This window comes from Hirundo rustica, chromosome 6, assembly GCF_015227805.2.
Source record: "Hirundo rustica isolate bHirRus1 chromosome 6, bHirRus1.pri.v3, whole genome shotgun sequence".
Lineage (NCBI taxonomy): Eukaryota > Metazoa > Chordata > Aves > Passeriformes > Hirundinidae > Hirundo > Hirundo rustica.
In genome coordinates, this window is record NC_053455.1 from 23,600,596 (window position 1) to 23,614,327 (window position 13,732).

The 13,732-nt window shown below is 51.9% G+C and overlaps 1 protein-coding gene across 1 annotated transcript in view; it reads left to right on the forward strand.

Moving 5' to 3' along the window:
• LTBP2 (latent transforming growth factor beta binding protein 2) overlaps positions 1 to 13,732 on the forward strand; it is a 70,540-nt gene that overhangs the window by 43,371 nt on the left and 13,437 nt on the right. Inside the window, exons 9-19 of the mRNA XM_040067635.1 lie at positions 2,125 to 2,199; positions 6,000 to 6,122; positions 6,585 to 6,749; positions 7,551 to 7,781; positions 8,324 to 8,346; positions 10,028 to 10,067; positions 10,459 to 10,542; positions 11,585 to 11,710; positions 11,906 to 12,034; positions 12,453 to 12,572; positions 13,508 to 13,627. Of these exons, the coding sequence (XP_039923569.1) occupies positions 2,125 to 2,199; positions 6,000 to 6,122; positions 6,585 to 6,749; positions 7,551 to 7,781; positions 8,324 to 8,346; positions 10,028 to 10,067; positions 10,459 to 10,542; positions 11,585 to 11,710; positions 11,906 to 12,034; positions 12,453 to 12,572; positions 13,508 to 13,627 (1,236 nt within the window). The remainder of the gene's footprint in view (positions 1 to 2,124; positions 2,200 to 5,999; positions 6,123 to 6,584; positions 6,750 to 7,550; positions 7,782 to 8,323; positions 8,347 to 10,027; positions 10,068 to 10,458; positions 10,543 to 11,584; positions 11,711 to 11,905; positions 12,035 to 12,452; positions 12,573 to 13,507; positions 13,628 to 13,732) is intronic.

The following is a 13,732-nucleotide window of genomic DNA, read 5'->3' on the forward strand; positions in this document are numbered from 1 at the left end:
AATGTCCTAGGCTGGTTTTTTTCAGGAGGTTTTGGCCATCTCTGTTGTCATTCAGCAACATCTGAGCTTGTGGAAGGAAACAGTCCCCTACACAAGTAACCAAGCACAAAGCTGAGAGTTAATAGCTTTTATCTCCTGCAGCCACACATTGTCTTCCCTTGTGGACAGGTCCTGGCAGAAACAGAGCAGCTCCATCCAATAGTTCAGAACTCTCTTGGTTCCCCTTAGTACAGAGAGATCTGCTCACATTACACTGCAATTATTCTTTCCAGGGAACACGGATTTCTTTGCAGAGTTAAGACATTTGTCCATAGCTTCAGAAGTGATTTGCTGAAGTAGTGAAGTTTCTGCAAACTGGAATTTTGTAAGTGCTAAGGTGGCACAGACCTGCAACTCATCTGCCCACTACTGGCATTTTCTGCCTTACCCTCTCCCCAGCAGCATCTGTTGGAGGGATGCTGGAGACTGTTTCTCTGCAAAGGATTTTCAGAGGGGGAGCATGGCTCTGACACATCATTACTTTTTGATCTCCAGCATGCTTGACTTCCACTCAGAGGGCTTGCATATAACAATGGTGCTGAGTGTCTGTTATCACATTGTGCTGAGGTTGATGGATGCTTCCAAGCACAGTTAATGCCAGTCAGCAGCCCCAAAGCCCACAAGCTATGGTGTGAGAGGACCTGAAATCTCACTGGGGTTACTGGAGCCCACAAACCAGAGGTTTTTTTAACCTTCCCAGAAGTTTGGAAAGGTACCCAGGGATTCCCATTATTACCAGGAGCTCCCTTGTCCCTAACATCCAGATTTTTGTTGGCACCTGCTGCCTACAATTTGTGACTAAACTGCTGAAGGGGGTAAATAGAGGTTTTTTGTTTGTGTCATTCATCCAGCTGCTGAGGATCACTATACACTTGGAAAACCTTGTAGCTTCATGTAATATATGTGAGAAAACCAGGTTTTCTATTCTCCTTCCTGGTACAGGCTGGTAATGATGTGTTTTCCTGTCTTTTATTTCCTAAGCACCTTTATCTTAGGAGGATGGTCTCTACTTTTGCCTTTCAAGAGCTGTCCTAGAATAGCTTTAAATTGCTTTATAGAGTTCAAGTGTTCAGAACAAAGAGTTATGGATATGCCTGCTCTCTGCCCCCAGAATGTGTTCTTTAACTTTGCAGGCTTTCTTTGTGGTCTTGAACTTTGCAGGCTCTTGCCAAGCATTTCCTGCTGTAAGGATGGTCTCAATTTGTTCCTGGTTCTTGAAAGCTGCCATGTGTAAGAAATCTGCCAGACCCTCGATATGACTATTGCCATAGAGGGCTTTCTATGTATGACACTAAGGAGTGAGCTACTGATGCCAGGCAGGAGAAATTAAGAGTGGTTGGAACATGGCTGGGCAGTCACTTAGCTGTTGCATGCACTCCTTGTTCCCAAGCACAAGATCCAGAAAATTAAGAAGAAACCCCACCCTGGGAAAATCCCAACCTCAGGCAGAGTACCCTTCTTCCTACCCCACTCCATGCTTACTTCCCAACCCATCCACTCAGATTCCCTTTTCCTTGCTCCAAAATTCAGTGCCTAAATTTGACTTCCTAGGAATTTATGGGCCACATTTTACTTGCCTTTAAAAAAATTGGAGAGGTTTAATTGTGCGTGTTATAGAACATTTTGAAACCCACAAAACTATTTTAAGCAGAAATCTGAATTTTTCTTTGATGAGAGGGATTGGGGCAGGAAATCACATGCAGTATAAAAAGAAATGTAACAAACAGGGCCTGAGCTGTTATTTCAGCAGCTTGTCAAGGACCTCAGCCATTCCTTTCACTCTGATCCCCCTTGTCATGTGCCACCTGGCTATTCAGACTGACCTAGAAGCAGACAAAGTGACACGGTGGTAGATATGAGGCACAGGCAGCACCTCTGGGTCACCAGTCTGGCACTCGCCAAGAAGCAGAAGGCACTGCATGGATAACGTGGCTGCTCTTACCTTCCCTCTGCCCTGGGAGTCATCAGAAGCCCATCCAAGACAGGCCTAGGGACCCCTTCCCCTCTGGAAGGAAAGCAGAGAAGGGAGGACACTAGTGGCTGGCTCTACTGCTAGTGTCCCACACAGTTTGCTTTTCTTCCCAGCACACCCTGTGATTGAGAATGGACAGGTGGAGTGTCCCCAGGGATACAAAAGGCTGAACCGGAGCCACTGCCAAGGTAAGAATGCTGCTTTCATCTGTCTCTCTCCTCACATCCACTGTCAGCGTTGAAATTATCTACACAAAATACATTTATCTAAATACATTTATCTAAATGGTATAGCTCTGCAAAGAATGTGACTCATAAAAATCTCCATGTTTTCATCAAGAATGAAAGAAAACAGGTAACACAGGACTACATGATTCAGCTGACAAGCACAGTGAGCACATAGTTGGGCCAGTACAAGAAAACTTCCCTGTTAAGCCCTACTGACCCAGTAAGGACCTGGGTTTATGCTCTGCTAAGCATGAGTGTAAAAACACTTCTTCCATGGTCAGAAGCAACATAAATTCTGTTGCCTAAAAATATTTGTGAAGTTTATCAGCTTGTTCATTTGTCCATTTACAAGTAGGAGAGTACCAGTTTGAACATTTACAAGTGGGAGAGTGTCATAAAAGTGATGCTTTCTGTTCTGACTGTGTCACTTGTTCATGCTGCTGTGCTCCCCAGCCTGCCCCATGCAGCCAGGATCGATCCTTTTCTGACTTCCCTGGTCCCTCAGTTCCACATGAGGAAGACACCATCTCTACCCTTTTCTCTCTGGTTCATGTTGGCATTTCTTGGACCTGCACTGCTTGTGTTTTTCTGTGCTCTGACTAAAGAGGAATTTTATTGTTCTCTTCTTGTGATCCCTGATAAGCTGAGAGGTGTCATCTCAGAGATGCAGCAGGGAGGAAACGCAGGGCTGGCAATCCAATGACTCATCTCTTTTAGCTGGGACTTTCCACCATGCTTAATTAATTAATTAATGATTCAGCCTCCCCATATTGTCCTGAGGGAAAACTTTTAACAACACAACATCTATTTCAGCTTGGTGCTCAAATCTGGTCCCTTATGTGGCCACAGACAGTGCTGTGATTATGAGGAGCTACCCAGAGACATCAAATATGAGTTGGAGGAACAAAGCAGCTGGAGGGACTCATGTCAGAAAGCAGAGATCTGCAATGCCTGCTCTGGATTTCTGTCCCCTGTGGGTCAGGGAGGAGCAGAGGGAGATGACAGTGTGGATTTGGTTAGGAAGGTGTTTCTGCACAGGAAAAAGCATGAACCAGAGATTTGTGCTTCGGGATGTTCCTTTGTATGGTGGACTGGAGAAGTTCTGTTCTTCAGACACTACTGCTTCAAGGTGCTATTCCCATCTCCACTGTTGCAGCAGAATGTGTGTCAGGAAGCCTTAGCACCACACTTTAGGGCCTAGAGGGAGCAATTTGGCAGACAGATGTAGGAGAGGCTACATGAGGCCTTCTTTTGCCAGCCCAGGTAGGAGAGGAGACTACCTGGCTTTGCAGGCTATTATTAAAGAGCTGTGACTGGCAGAAGCCTGCATTCCTCTGTTCAGTGTGGACAGAAAGGGCTGTCTCTAGTGCCTTCCAGCAGAGGAACAAACAGTTCACCTTTTCAGGGTCTCCTTTCCTTTCCTTGCTGCATCCTATTTAGAAGAACACAGCTGCAACGAGCTGAGAGTGCCTGTCAGACCCTGCCAGGGATCTCCCAGTGCTGCTGGGACTAGCAGGAAGGATAGCACTGGAGGAGATAATTTGGTTGCTAGACATGAGCAAAAGAGGTCCTGGAGGCTCAGGGATAGGGAGGTGTGGATGCAGAGCAGTCACTGCACATGACACACACTGGCACCTTGGTGTCCCTAAGTCCTAGGAGACCATAGTGTATTTGGTGTCTGTTGCTGACCTGAGTCCTCTCTACTGACCAAGCACTGCGGTAAACCAGCCTGCACCTTTCCCCCACAGGGTTCCTGACTGAGTGTGGCTGTTTCTGAGGAGCACTGGCAGGCTTGTGTGGGGTGGGAAAAAGCAGCTGAAGCAGCATATGGATCTCAGTTTGTGGTCCTTGAAGCCTCTTCTGGTGGGCTAGCCCTAGCCCTGGCATGTTCCAGGGGCTAGGAGTGTGCATCTCTGAGCGTACCTGCCTGCTCCTGTTCCCAGTGGGGACTTCCACTGTGGCTGACAGCAGAATAGAGGGGATTGGCATGAGGCCTGGATGTGGCCCTGATTTAAATTAAGCATATAAAGCTGAGTCTTTGGTGCTTGTTTGTTTTGTGCTCTCATTACTATAATCCCTTTGATCCATTTGTTCATATGGAGTCAAACTCTTTGTCCAGTCTGGTCTGTCAGAACAACATAACACTCTGACCATGCTGTGGAGTGACACGGATGAACCACAAGGCTCCTCCAGAGAGCCTTAACGTCTTTGCTGAGTGGGGTTCCCAGCATTTTTGGGGTTGGTCCCTGGTTGCTCTCATGAACTCTATCCTATGCTTGGTACAGAGCAAGAAACACTACACTGTGCAGCCAAATCCTACTCCTCCCTGGCCTTCTGCAAATCCCTATAGAGCTGGTACCCCTGATTGACTTAACTTCTGGCCTGGTCTTCATGGCCCCTGTATGTCTCAACTGTGTATGGAGCAGCTGGTGGGATGAATGGAGGAGTTAAAGAGCACAGGACTGGGAACAAACTCTAGGTCATTAAGTCTGAACTTCAGCTGTCATTCCTGGCTGTGTGTTTCACAAGACAGCCCCCTCCACCAAGCAGTACTGCTTTGAGTCTGAGGAATAAGGTAGTTCTGGGAAAGCTGTTCTGAGTCTTTGACCCCATCCCTCTTGAAACAGTCGCTGGAGCACCACTGGGTGCTCTGAGCTCTGAGGGCACTTGAGGGTCATGCACACTGGCACTGGGACTGCCCTGTGTCTTTGGCCTAGAATCATATTGGCATTTCTTGGTCTTGGCAGCTCAGAGCTGTCCTGTGAGCAGTGAGTGGGCCCAGAACCCCTCTCGCGGATGGCTTCCACCTCTTAGCTTGCAGTATATGTTCCTGTGGTTTGTCTCAGGGTAGTGCTGAGGTTGCTCCCTGTCCTGCTGCTCTGTGTCTCGACCAGTTCTTCCTGCACTGCTTGTGCCTCCTGACACAGCACATTTCATCAGCATTCTGAGGTTTCTGGGACAAGCCCTTTAGTGAAGATGGAAATTATTCCATGAGGACATCTTCCTCCTTATTCTCCATCTGAAAACTGCCCTCAGCTCCCCTTAATGCACGTTTTGCCAATCCCAGTCTTCTCTGGCTTAGCTCATACATTCTTACATGATGCTGTAGGAAGGCCTTTACTGCAGACCAAATGGATGAGCCCTATGGTGTTCCCCTAAGATAAACCCAGCTTCCTTCCCAAAGACTGTGTCTGATGAGTGCTGAGTCAGGGGCAGAGGCAGAACTTGAGGCAGGGCTTGAACACGGTGACTTCCCACTTGCTCGCCCTGTTCTTAGAAGAAGGCGCAGTGAGCCACAGCCTGGCCCAGCACCTCACTGCCTCTGGATGGGATCTGTCAATGCCCTCCCTGCATGCTGGCACTGAGTTTCCCAACAAGGATCCTCCGTGAATGACAGCTCTATGCAAGCAGTACCAGGAATCAGGAGAAAGGAAAGGACTCACCATTCCTGGCTTGCAAACAGCCATGATAACAGTGACTCTGACAGAGTGGCTCACTGTAGGGGGCCACATCTGTTTTCCACAAGGACCAAAAAGCAGAGTAGTCATCCACAACCCATTCTGCAGTTGCAGCAAGCCAGCTCTGCAGATGTGGGACTACTGTCACCACAGAGGTCCCCACTGTGCTGCTTGGTGTAGAGGCTGCCTTGGACACCAGTCCAGCTGAGACTTTTGGTTCACAGGACCTGAATGGGAGGCACTGGGTAGAGAGTTTAGACTCTCAGCTTCTTCACATCTCACAAAGTTCTCTTCTCTCCACAGATATCAATGAGTGCTTGATGCAGGGCCTCTGCAAAGATGCCGAGTGTGTGAACACCCGTGGCAGCTTCCGTTGTACCTGCAAGCCTGGAACCATGCTAGACCCATCCCGTAGCCATTGCATCTGTAAGTTCTCCAGGGAACCTCTCAGCCTGGAGAGAAACCTCTCTAGAGAGCAGAACCCCATGGCTGAGCGGAAGCTACAGTGTGCTTCACATCTCCTTTGAGTATACCTCAGTTGTGTTGTTCTGCACTTGTGTGCAGAATGGGTCCCAGTCATGCATTATCATTCTCCATGGACATTGCATGGTCCCTGCAGAGGCTGAAGGGAATGTGCACGTGGTGTGGCAGCAGAGGACACAGCCCCTGGTATGAGAGAACTCCCACACGAGCTGGATTTTCTTGGGGATGACCCTGTTGAGGGAAAGGCCCAATGGTTGATGGCCAGGAGGTGTCCTGGAGAGAAGACAGGGCAGCCCTCGGGCAAGGCTGGGAGGCACAGGCAGAGAAGGAGCCAAGGGCGAGAGCCGAGTGTCTCTTCGGAGAGCTCAGGGCCCGTCGGGCACTGACACGGCTGTTGTGTTTCAGCGGACAAAGCGGTGTCCATGGAGCAGGGGCTGTGTTACCGCTCGGCAGCCGGAGGGGTGTGCACCTTCCCCCTCTCGCACCGCATCACCCAGCAGATCTGCTGCTGCAGCCGCGTCGGCAAGGGATGGGGCGACAACTGCGAGGAGTGCCCCATGCCCGGCTCAGGTGAGACGTGCCTGCTTCGGCTTTGTTCCGGTTAGACTGCGGTCTGGGTTTGCCTGAACACAGACAGCTGCAGGACCCAGAGCCGAGCAGTGCAAATGCTGCCCTGTGAGACGGGGTCAGAACCCAGGAAGCAGACCTGGATAATACTGGAAAGATGGAGAAGTTCCTGGTGGGAAACCACTCTGTACCAGAGGGAGAACACAGCCATGTCTGGGCCTGGCTTTATTCAACAGCCCTTTTCTCTCCTATATCTTTTGCTGGGAAGAAAGACATGTGAGGATGAGTTTGAGTATCTCAGCATGGGATTGGGTGAAAGGGAAAGCACAAAAATCTCCAGGGACCAGAAAAATGTTCAGGTGGTTTGTGCAGAGTGATCCTGACTGATGTGCAGAGTGGTCAGTGCCGAGGTACTCCGAGTTTGCTTTCATCTGCTCCCTTGCTCAGCTTGGACCTTCCTGTGGCATGATCTCTTTCTAGCAGTACTGACCATGGGAAAGGATTTCATTTTGAGGGTCTGGGAATACCTGTGAGAAACCCACCCTGCTCTGTGAGTGCATTCCTTCTGCTTGAAGCATACACCCACTGCAGCCCAGATGTGTTTCTTTAAGAATTTAACCCTTAGAAATTACAGAAAATTATAGGATTGGGGAAACTGGCACCTGCATTCACACACATGCCTGTCTATCTTCACTCCTTTATTCCACTGTCCCACTATCATGTCTGGATGTGGTAAGCCAAATGATCCCTCCAGCAGCCTCCAGCCTCTGCTTTCTAAAGTTTTGATTTGATTCTCCTCCACAGAGGCCTTCAAGGAAATTTGCCCGGCAGGACATGGCTACACCTACTCCAGCTCTGATATCCGACTGTCAATGAGGAAGGCTGAGACAGAAGAGCTGCCCCTCAGCTTAGAAGAGCAAGGGGAGAACAGCAACTGGACTTTGGACTGGACAGCAAGGAGACAGCAACTGCAGGACAACTTGCGTGGCAGTACCCTGGAGGCATTCCTCCACCCTGGCACCTCAGCAAGACAGGGTAGTGTGGGGTCTACTGCTTAAAGCTGTTCCACCTGGGCCCCTAGCAAGGGTGGAAAATTTCTCAGGTCCTGCCATATACCATGGATGGACCTATGGCTGAAAAGGGCTCCTTACATCAGTATGACTGTAGTGTTCCTGAGGCATGAGGCACTAGGTCTTCAAGTCTTTGGAGAGAAGGTTGAGTGTTTCAGGCTCCTGCAAGTGCTTCTTTGCAGTTGGTGCTGACTGGCCAGGTTGCCTCCACCAGGATCCCAGGTCTGCATGGCAAGCCTAGCACTCCAGTCCTCAGGCTTCCATCCAGCCCAGCTGGAGGTCAGTGTGACCAACTGCTTGTGCCAGTATTTGCTGGAGCAGAAGTTCCTGGGGTCTGCACAGTGCCAGGAGTCCAGGTGTGTTGGCTTTGGGAGCAAGCTCTTGCAGACAAGTGTGAAGGACTGAATGGCAGTGTCTTAGAGGTGGGGTGAAGTTAGGGCACTCAGGATTTGAGGAGGATGCCTATCTGTCTTCTCTCTACTCATCATGCACTGTTTCCTTTTCCAGGTGAAATTTCTCCTGCTGTGCAGGTGAGTAAGGTTTGTCTTGATACAGCTCAGTGACAGCTGGATAGGCTGGAAGGTGGCTGTCATACAAATTAACTAAAAGAGTGAAGATTTAGATTAGATATTAGGAAGAAGGTTTTACTGTGATGGTGGTGAGACACTGGAACGGATAGCCTGGAGAAGTTGTGGATGCCCCTGGAAGTTTTCAAGACCAAACTGGATGGGGCGTTGACCAACGTGGTCTATTAGAAGGTGTCCCTGCCCATGGCAGGGGGGTAGAACTAGATGATCTTTACGGTCCCTTCCAATCCAAAACTTTCTATGATTCTGCTCCTGCTTACACTCTTGTACTGTTCAGCCAGGCAGGTGTGTGCCTGGAGTTGTGGCTCCAGCCATGTCTACACTGCATCTCACAGGGACTGGAGCTCTAGACGGGAATGGACTATCCATGATGGACTCAGTCCTAAAGAGCAAAAGGGTGAATTACAGCAAAGATCTATCCCACTATAAAAGGACATCAAGGAGAATTTTAGCTTGAAATTGTGGTCTGTGCTGCATATTCAAGTTTGCTCTGCTTTCACTAACTTCAGTTAATATCAGTTGTACTTACAGCTGAGGTGTGGGCACTCATTGTCAGCCTGGCCTGGCTGTAGGGATGATAGGCAGCAGGATAAGAGGAACTTCTGTAGTCAAGTTTGGGCCTCTCTCATGGAGCCCAGTGTCCTGCTCAAGCCCAGCTCACAGCCAGCTCTCCCTGTGTTGAGGTGAGTGCAGCAGAAACACCACTGGAGCAGTCAGGGCAGGAGTCTCCAACACTGGCTGTGTGAATTCACCCTGTCTGATGGAAGCGGCCTCAGGACTGATTTTCTGCTAGGCTCTCCTAGGGCTTTTGTGTCTTTATTAGAGTCTCACTTGAAAAATGTGTGCCTCTTGATCCATGCTGTCAATAGAGGTTTGGCCATATCTCTCCTGGGCATATCTCTCTGTGCCCTCTTGCTATATCAGCTCATCCCTCAGACAAATGCAGCACCTCTGAGGGAAGGGACAGCACTGCCGTTGTCACTGCTTCATAAACATGAAGTGACTTGGCTCAAGTACATGTGAGAAATCTCAAGATAGGGCAGAAATTTGAACCAAGGCTTCCAAATGAAGTCTGGAACTTCCATTGTTCAGCTGCTTGTTTTTTTTCATCCATTGTGGAAACTCCACGGAGCAGAGACTCGGGAATCAGGTTGTGCCTCAGCATTTCCTTTGGCAGCCATAGGTTTGCCTGGAGGGGATGCTGAGAGCGAGCTAGCACAAAGCACCCTTATGGTAAGGGAGCACTGTTGAGGCAGGTCAAAGCAGCAACTGTCCTCAGCTCTCCAGAGCTGCTGGTGACAATGGCAATATTTACCGTGCCTGGATGACCTTCCTGGCCACCTTGAGGAGCTGCCTGCCTGGTAGCAGTGCCCGGGTCTCACCTACACAGTGTGCTGGCACGGCCCCTCTGTGGGTAGCCCTTGGATTACGGCCTGAGCCTGTGTTTAGCCCAAGATGACTGTACTCAGGACAGAGTGGCCCTGCCAAATGCACCCAGCTGGGGCAGCTTCTCCTAGGATGGCAGTCTTGGGGAGAAAGAGGAGCCAGGAGGTGGGTGGGAAAATGTCACAGGAGTGTTGCATCCCAGTTCCATGCAAAAGAATCCTATGTTTCTATCCCTCAGGGAACTGCTGATGCCACCGCAGAGCCTGCCATGCGCAGAGGTGAGTGCCAGGCTGGCAGCAGGACAAGGCGCTTGTGGGGCAGAGAACGGGACAGTGAGGAAAGTGGGAAGACTGGGAGCTGCCTTCTCCGCATGGCAGCCCCCAGTGCTGGGCTCCTGGCTGGGCTGGCTGTGGGCAGCACAGAGGATCCCTATCACACTGGGTGGCTGATGTGGGGCTATAGAAATGTAGGGAGGTGATGAATATCCAGCAAGGTGAAGGAGGCTGTGTTAGATAATAAGATGACAGAGTTGCTGCAACCGCCCTGCAGCCTCTTTTGTTCTCTTTTGGTGCTGTGGTTGCCAGGACAGCCAGCCCAGGTTAACCTTGGGTGGGCATCTCTACCTGGTATCAGGTAGCTTGACTTACCTCTCTTCTCCTTCCACCTTAGAGGAAGAGGAGATCTGGCATGGTCCTCGCCAGCCTAGCCCCACTACTGCCTGGGATGCTGCTGCTCCAACACAGGTGCCAGCAGGTGCGTGTGCCTCCACCGGTCTTGGGGATTTGCTGGCTCTCTTTGCCTGGTAGTACAGAGAAATTATGTCCTAAGCTCTGCTCAGGGGCTCTCTCCCTTAACCAGTTTGTTTATCTGCCCACATGCCTCCCTTGACTTCCCAAAGTCCCTGACCTGCCACTCTTGTCCCAGCCTGGGCCCAGCTGCTGCCAGGCAGGGAAACCTGGCCAGCCGTGGGGAGTCACAAGAGCGGACCTGCATGGGGAGCAAAGCGCTTGTATCCCTGAGTCCTGCCCTGCCTGCGGCTCCTTGCCCGGCGCAGCAGTGGCTGCCGAGCAGGGGAATCTCGCACGGCTCCGGTGGCTCTGGCCCCTGGCCCCGTGCCCCTCCCGTGGCGTGAGCTGACTCATCGGGAAGGGGGAGCGCAGGGGGAGCCATGTGCCTCCCGGGGCGGCTTGTTTACTGCGCCGGAAACAAGGGGACTCTTGTTCCAGGGTTGCTTAAGAGTCTGGGAGTGTGGTCCCTGCCCTGTGCCGGGGGCTGGAGCACCTTGGGGAGCAGGCCTGGCTGAGGCACCTTGCTGAGGAATGCGTCTTCCTCAATAGCCTTTTGTTTGGGGTTGGGCTGCCCCCTCAAACCGCCCCCCCCCCCCAGCTGGCTTTACGCCGAGGGGTGTGTGGTGCCTCACTGCCCCTTCACTGCTGCCTGTGCTCGGCTCAGCGGGGTGGTGTGGGGCGGGGGGGCCCTGCTGTCACCCCGAAAGGAACGCCATCGCAGGTGTCAGGCTCTGCTGCCCGTTTTAGTTCAAGGCATGGGGCTGCAGTGCAGGTGAGCAATATACGGCACTGGGGCATCCCAGCTCAGGCCACAGGAGCCCAGGGAGATGGCAGGGTCTGCTGTGTCCTCCCTGCTGCCCCGTGGGCGCAGGCTGCCTGAAGAAGCAGAGGAGCAGGCTCAGCATCACTCTCCAAGAAGGGAAAAAGCAGCCTCCTGGCATGGAGCTGGGGACTCAAAGCAGACACTAGATTCCATGCACCCTTTTGGTGCCGCTCTCTCCTCGCAGGGGTCAGTGGCTGTGCCTCCTCACCCCTTTCCTGCGGAGCTGGTGCTTGTGTTCTCACCCCGGAGGGATACAGCTGCTTGTGCCACCCTGGTTACACCTTGGACCCCAGCCGCCTCCACTGCACTGGTAGGTTGGCAATTGATGGTTCGACTGCTCGGCCTTCCGGGCCTCAACAGCCCATCCAGTCCTCCTGGCCCTTGTGGGAAGGTCTTCTGGCAGCCCTGCTGAGGCCCTGCCCACCTGCTGCACTGCGGGGCTGGCAGGGGCCTGCCAGCAGCTGCAGGTACTGACTGCTGGTCTTCCTTCCCTGCCTGGTCGTAGATGAAGATGAATGTCTGAAAGACCCTTGTGCTGGAAAAGGTCGCTGCATCAATAGTGTGGGCTCCTATTTCTGCCTCTGCTACTCTGGCTACACCCTGACTGTCTCGGTGGGCAAGCAAAGCTGTGAGGGTAAGTAGCATTCGCTGGGCACAGGGCTGCCACCTCTCCAGGGCCTCTTTGTTCTCTCACCTTCACGCTCTCTCATGAATGTGCGCATACACATGCACTCATGCACACGCGTGCACACCTTCACGTCCTCCCTTCCCACAGGCCCGCCCATCGACAGCTTGATCCATGGAAATCACTCTCTCCTGCTTGCTCAGGGACAGGACTTTGCCCATGATGATCCAGGCAGGAGTCTGTGATGCCAGCCCTGATCACTGCTTCATGCTAGGGGGATGCCAGGGCGGGTGGGGGACAGAGGAGAGCCCCAGCACAGAGATCCCTCGGGTAGAGCCAGCTGCAGGGGGAGCAGGTCCTCTCCTGCACCCAGCTTTCCTGACACTGGTGGGGTAAGGTTCAGGACTGCCTCCCTGTGTGTTGCCAGACCGAGATGAATGTGAGCAGCCTTCTATCTGCCGAGGACAGCGATGCATCAACACACCCGGGTCCTACCACTGCCAGTGCAAGGAGGGCTTTGCCATGAGCCCCAGAGGACAGTGTGAAGGTAACGCTTGCTGCTCCCCGTTTCCCTGCCCCTCCAACCTACCCTGCGCATGGCAGAACGCTTCCTTTTCTCATCACTCTGTGTCTCCTCTTGTAAGGGAGCTAGGACACCCCCACATTTGTCTGCCCTGTGCCCTCCCCAAGGACTGCCTGTCCTCTCCCTTGACTGCAAGAGGAACAGGGCAGAGGGAATGGGTTTTCCCAAGATTCTCTCCCATCTCTCCATGGAATTTCCCAATGACCAGTCCATCCCAGTTTCCCATTATGGAAGGACATGCCTGTATATTTTCATGCCACCTTGGCTTTGTCACAAAACTGTCATGCTGGCAGGTGGACTCCAGGGAGAGAAGGCTGCAGAGACTCGGGCCACCCATCCCCACTGCATCCCATTCACATGACCTGGACCCTTCAAAGCTTTCACCCTTGTCAACATATGATGTGCTTGATCAAAGATTCCCCTTTCTCAGTAGCTCATCTCCATCACAGAGTCGGAGGCTATTTTAGGAAGCAGTACAGCAAAGAGGGCATGCACAGAATGCTGCTTCCCCCACACAGCCTCCAGAAAGCACTTGTCTTAAGGACAACTGAGCTGGAGGTTGCATCCTAATCATAGTTATGAAACACCCCGATGAGACAGCCCTGCACAGATGTTCCCCGATCCCTTTCTCTGCCCATGTACATTCCTGGCCTTGGCAACACCCTGCAGCAGTGAGTTTAGCTGCTGACTTATGTCAGCCTTCAGATGTGGGTGTAGGATCCTGAGGGATAGGTGGGGCCATAAGATGTTTTGTCTAAGCCATGGCAAACTCATCTCAACTCCTGTTTGGTATCACTGTGCCCTGGAGGGAAACTCTGAGGAGCCAGCTGGAGAGGATACATTGGAGACTGCTGCACTGTTTACCTTTGGGAGCCTGAAAGAACTGTGTTTCTTGGCAGATGTCAATGAGTGCGTGGATCCCAGCTCTTGCCCCAGTGGGAGATGTGTCAATACACTAGGATCCTACAAGTGTGTCAGCTGTGGGGTTGGCTACCGGCCCAGGAACGGAAGATGTATTGGTGAGAAATCTGGGCTGCCTCTGGGCAGCATCCTTGCTCCCCCGGGCAGCAGCAATGCCTGTTATCCTCCAAAGGAGCAGGGGCACAGGCAGCATTCTTCTCCTG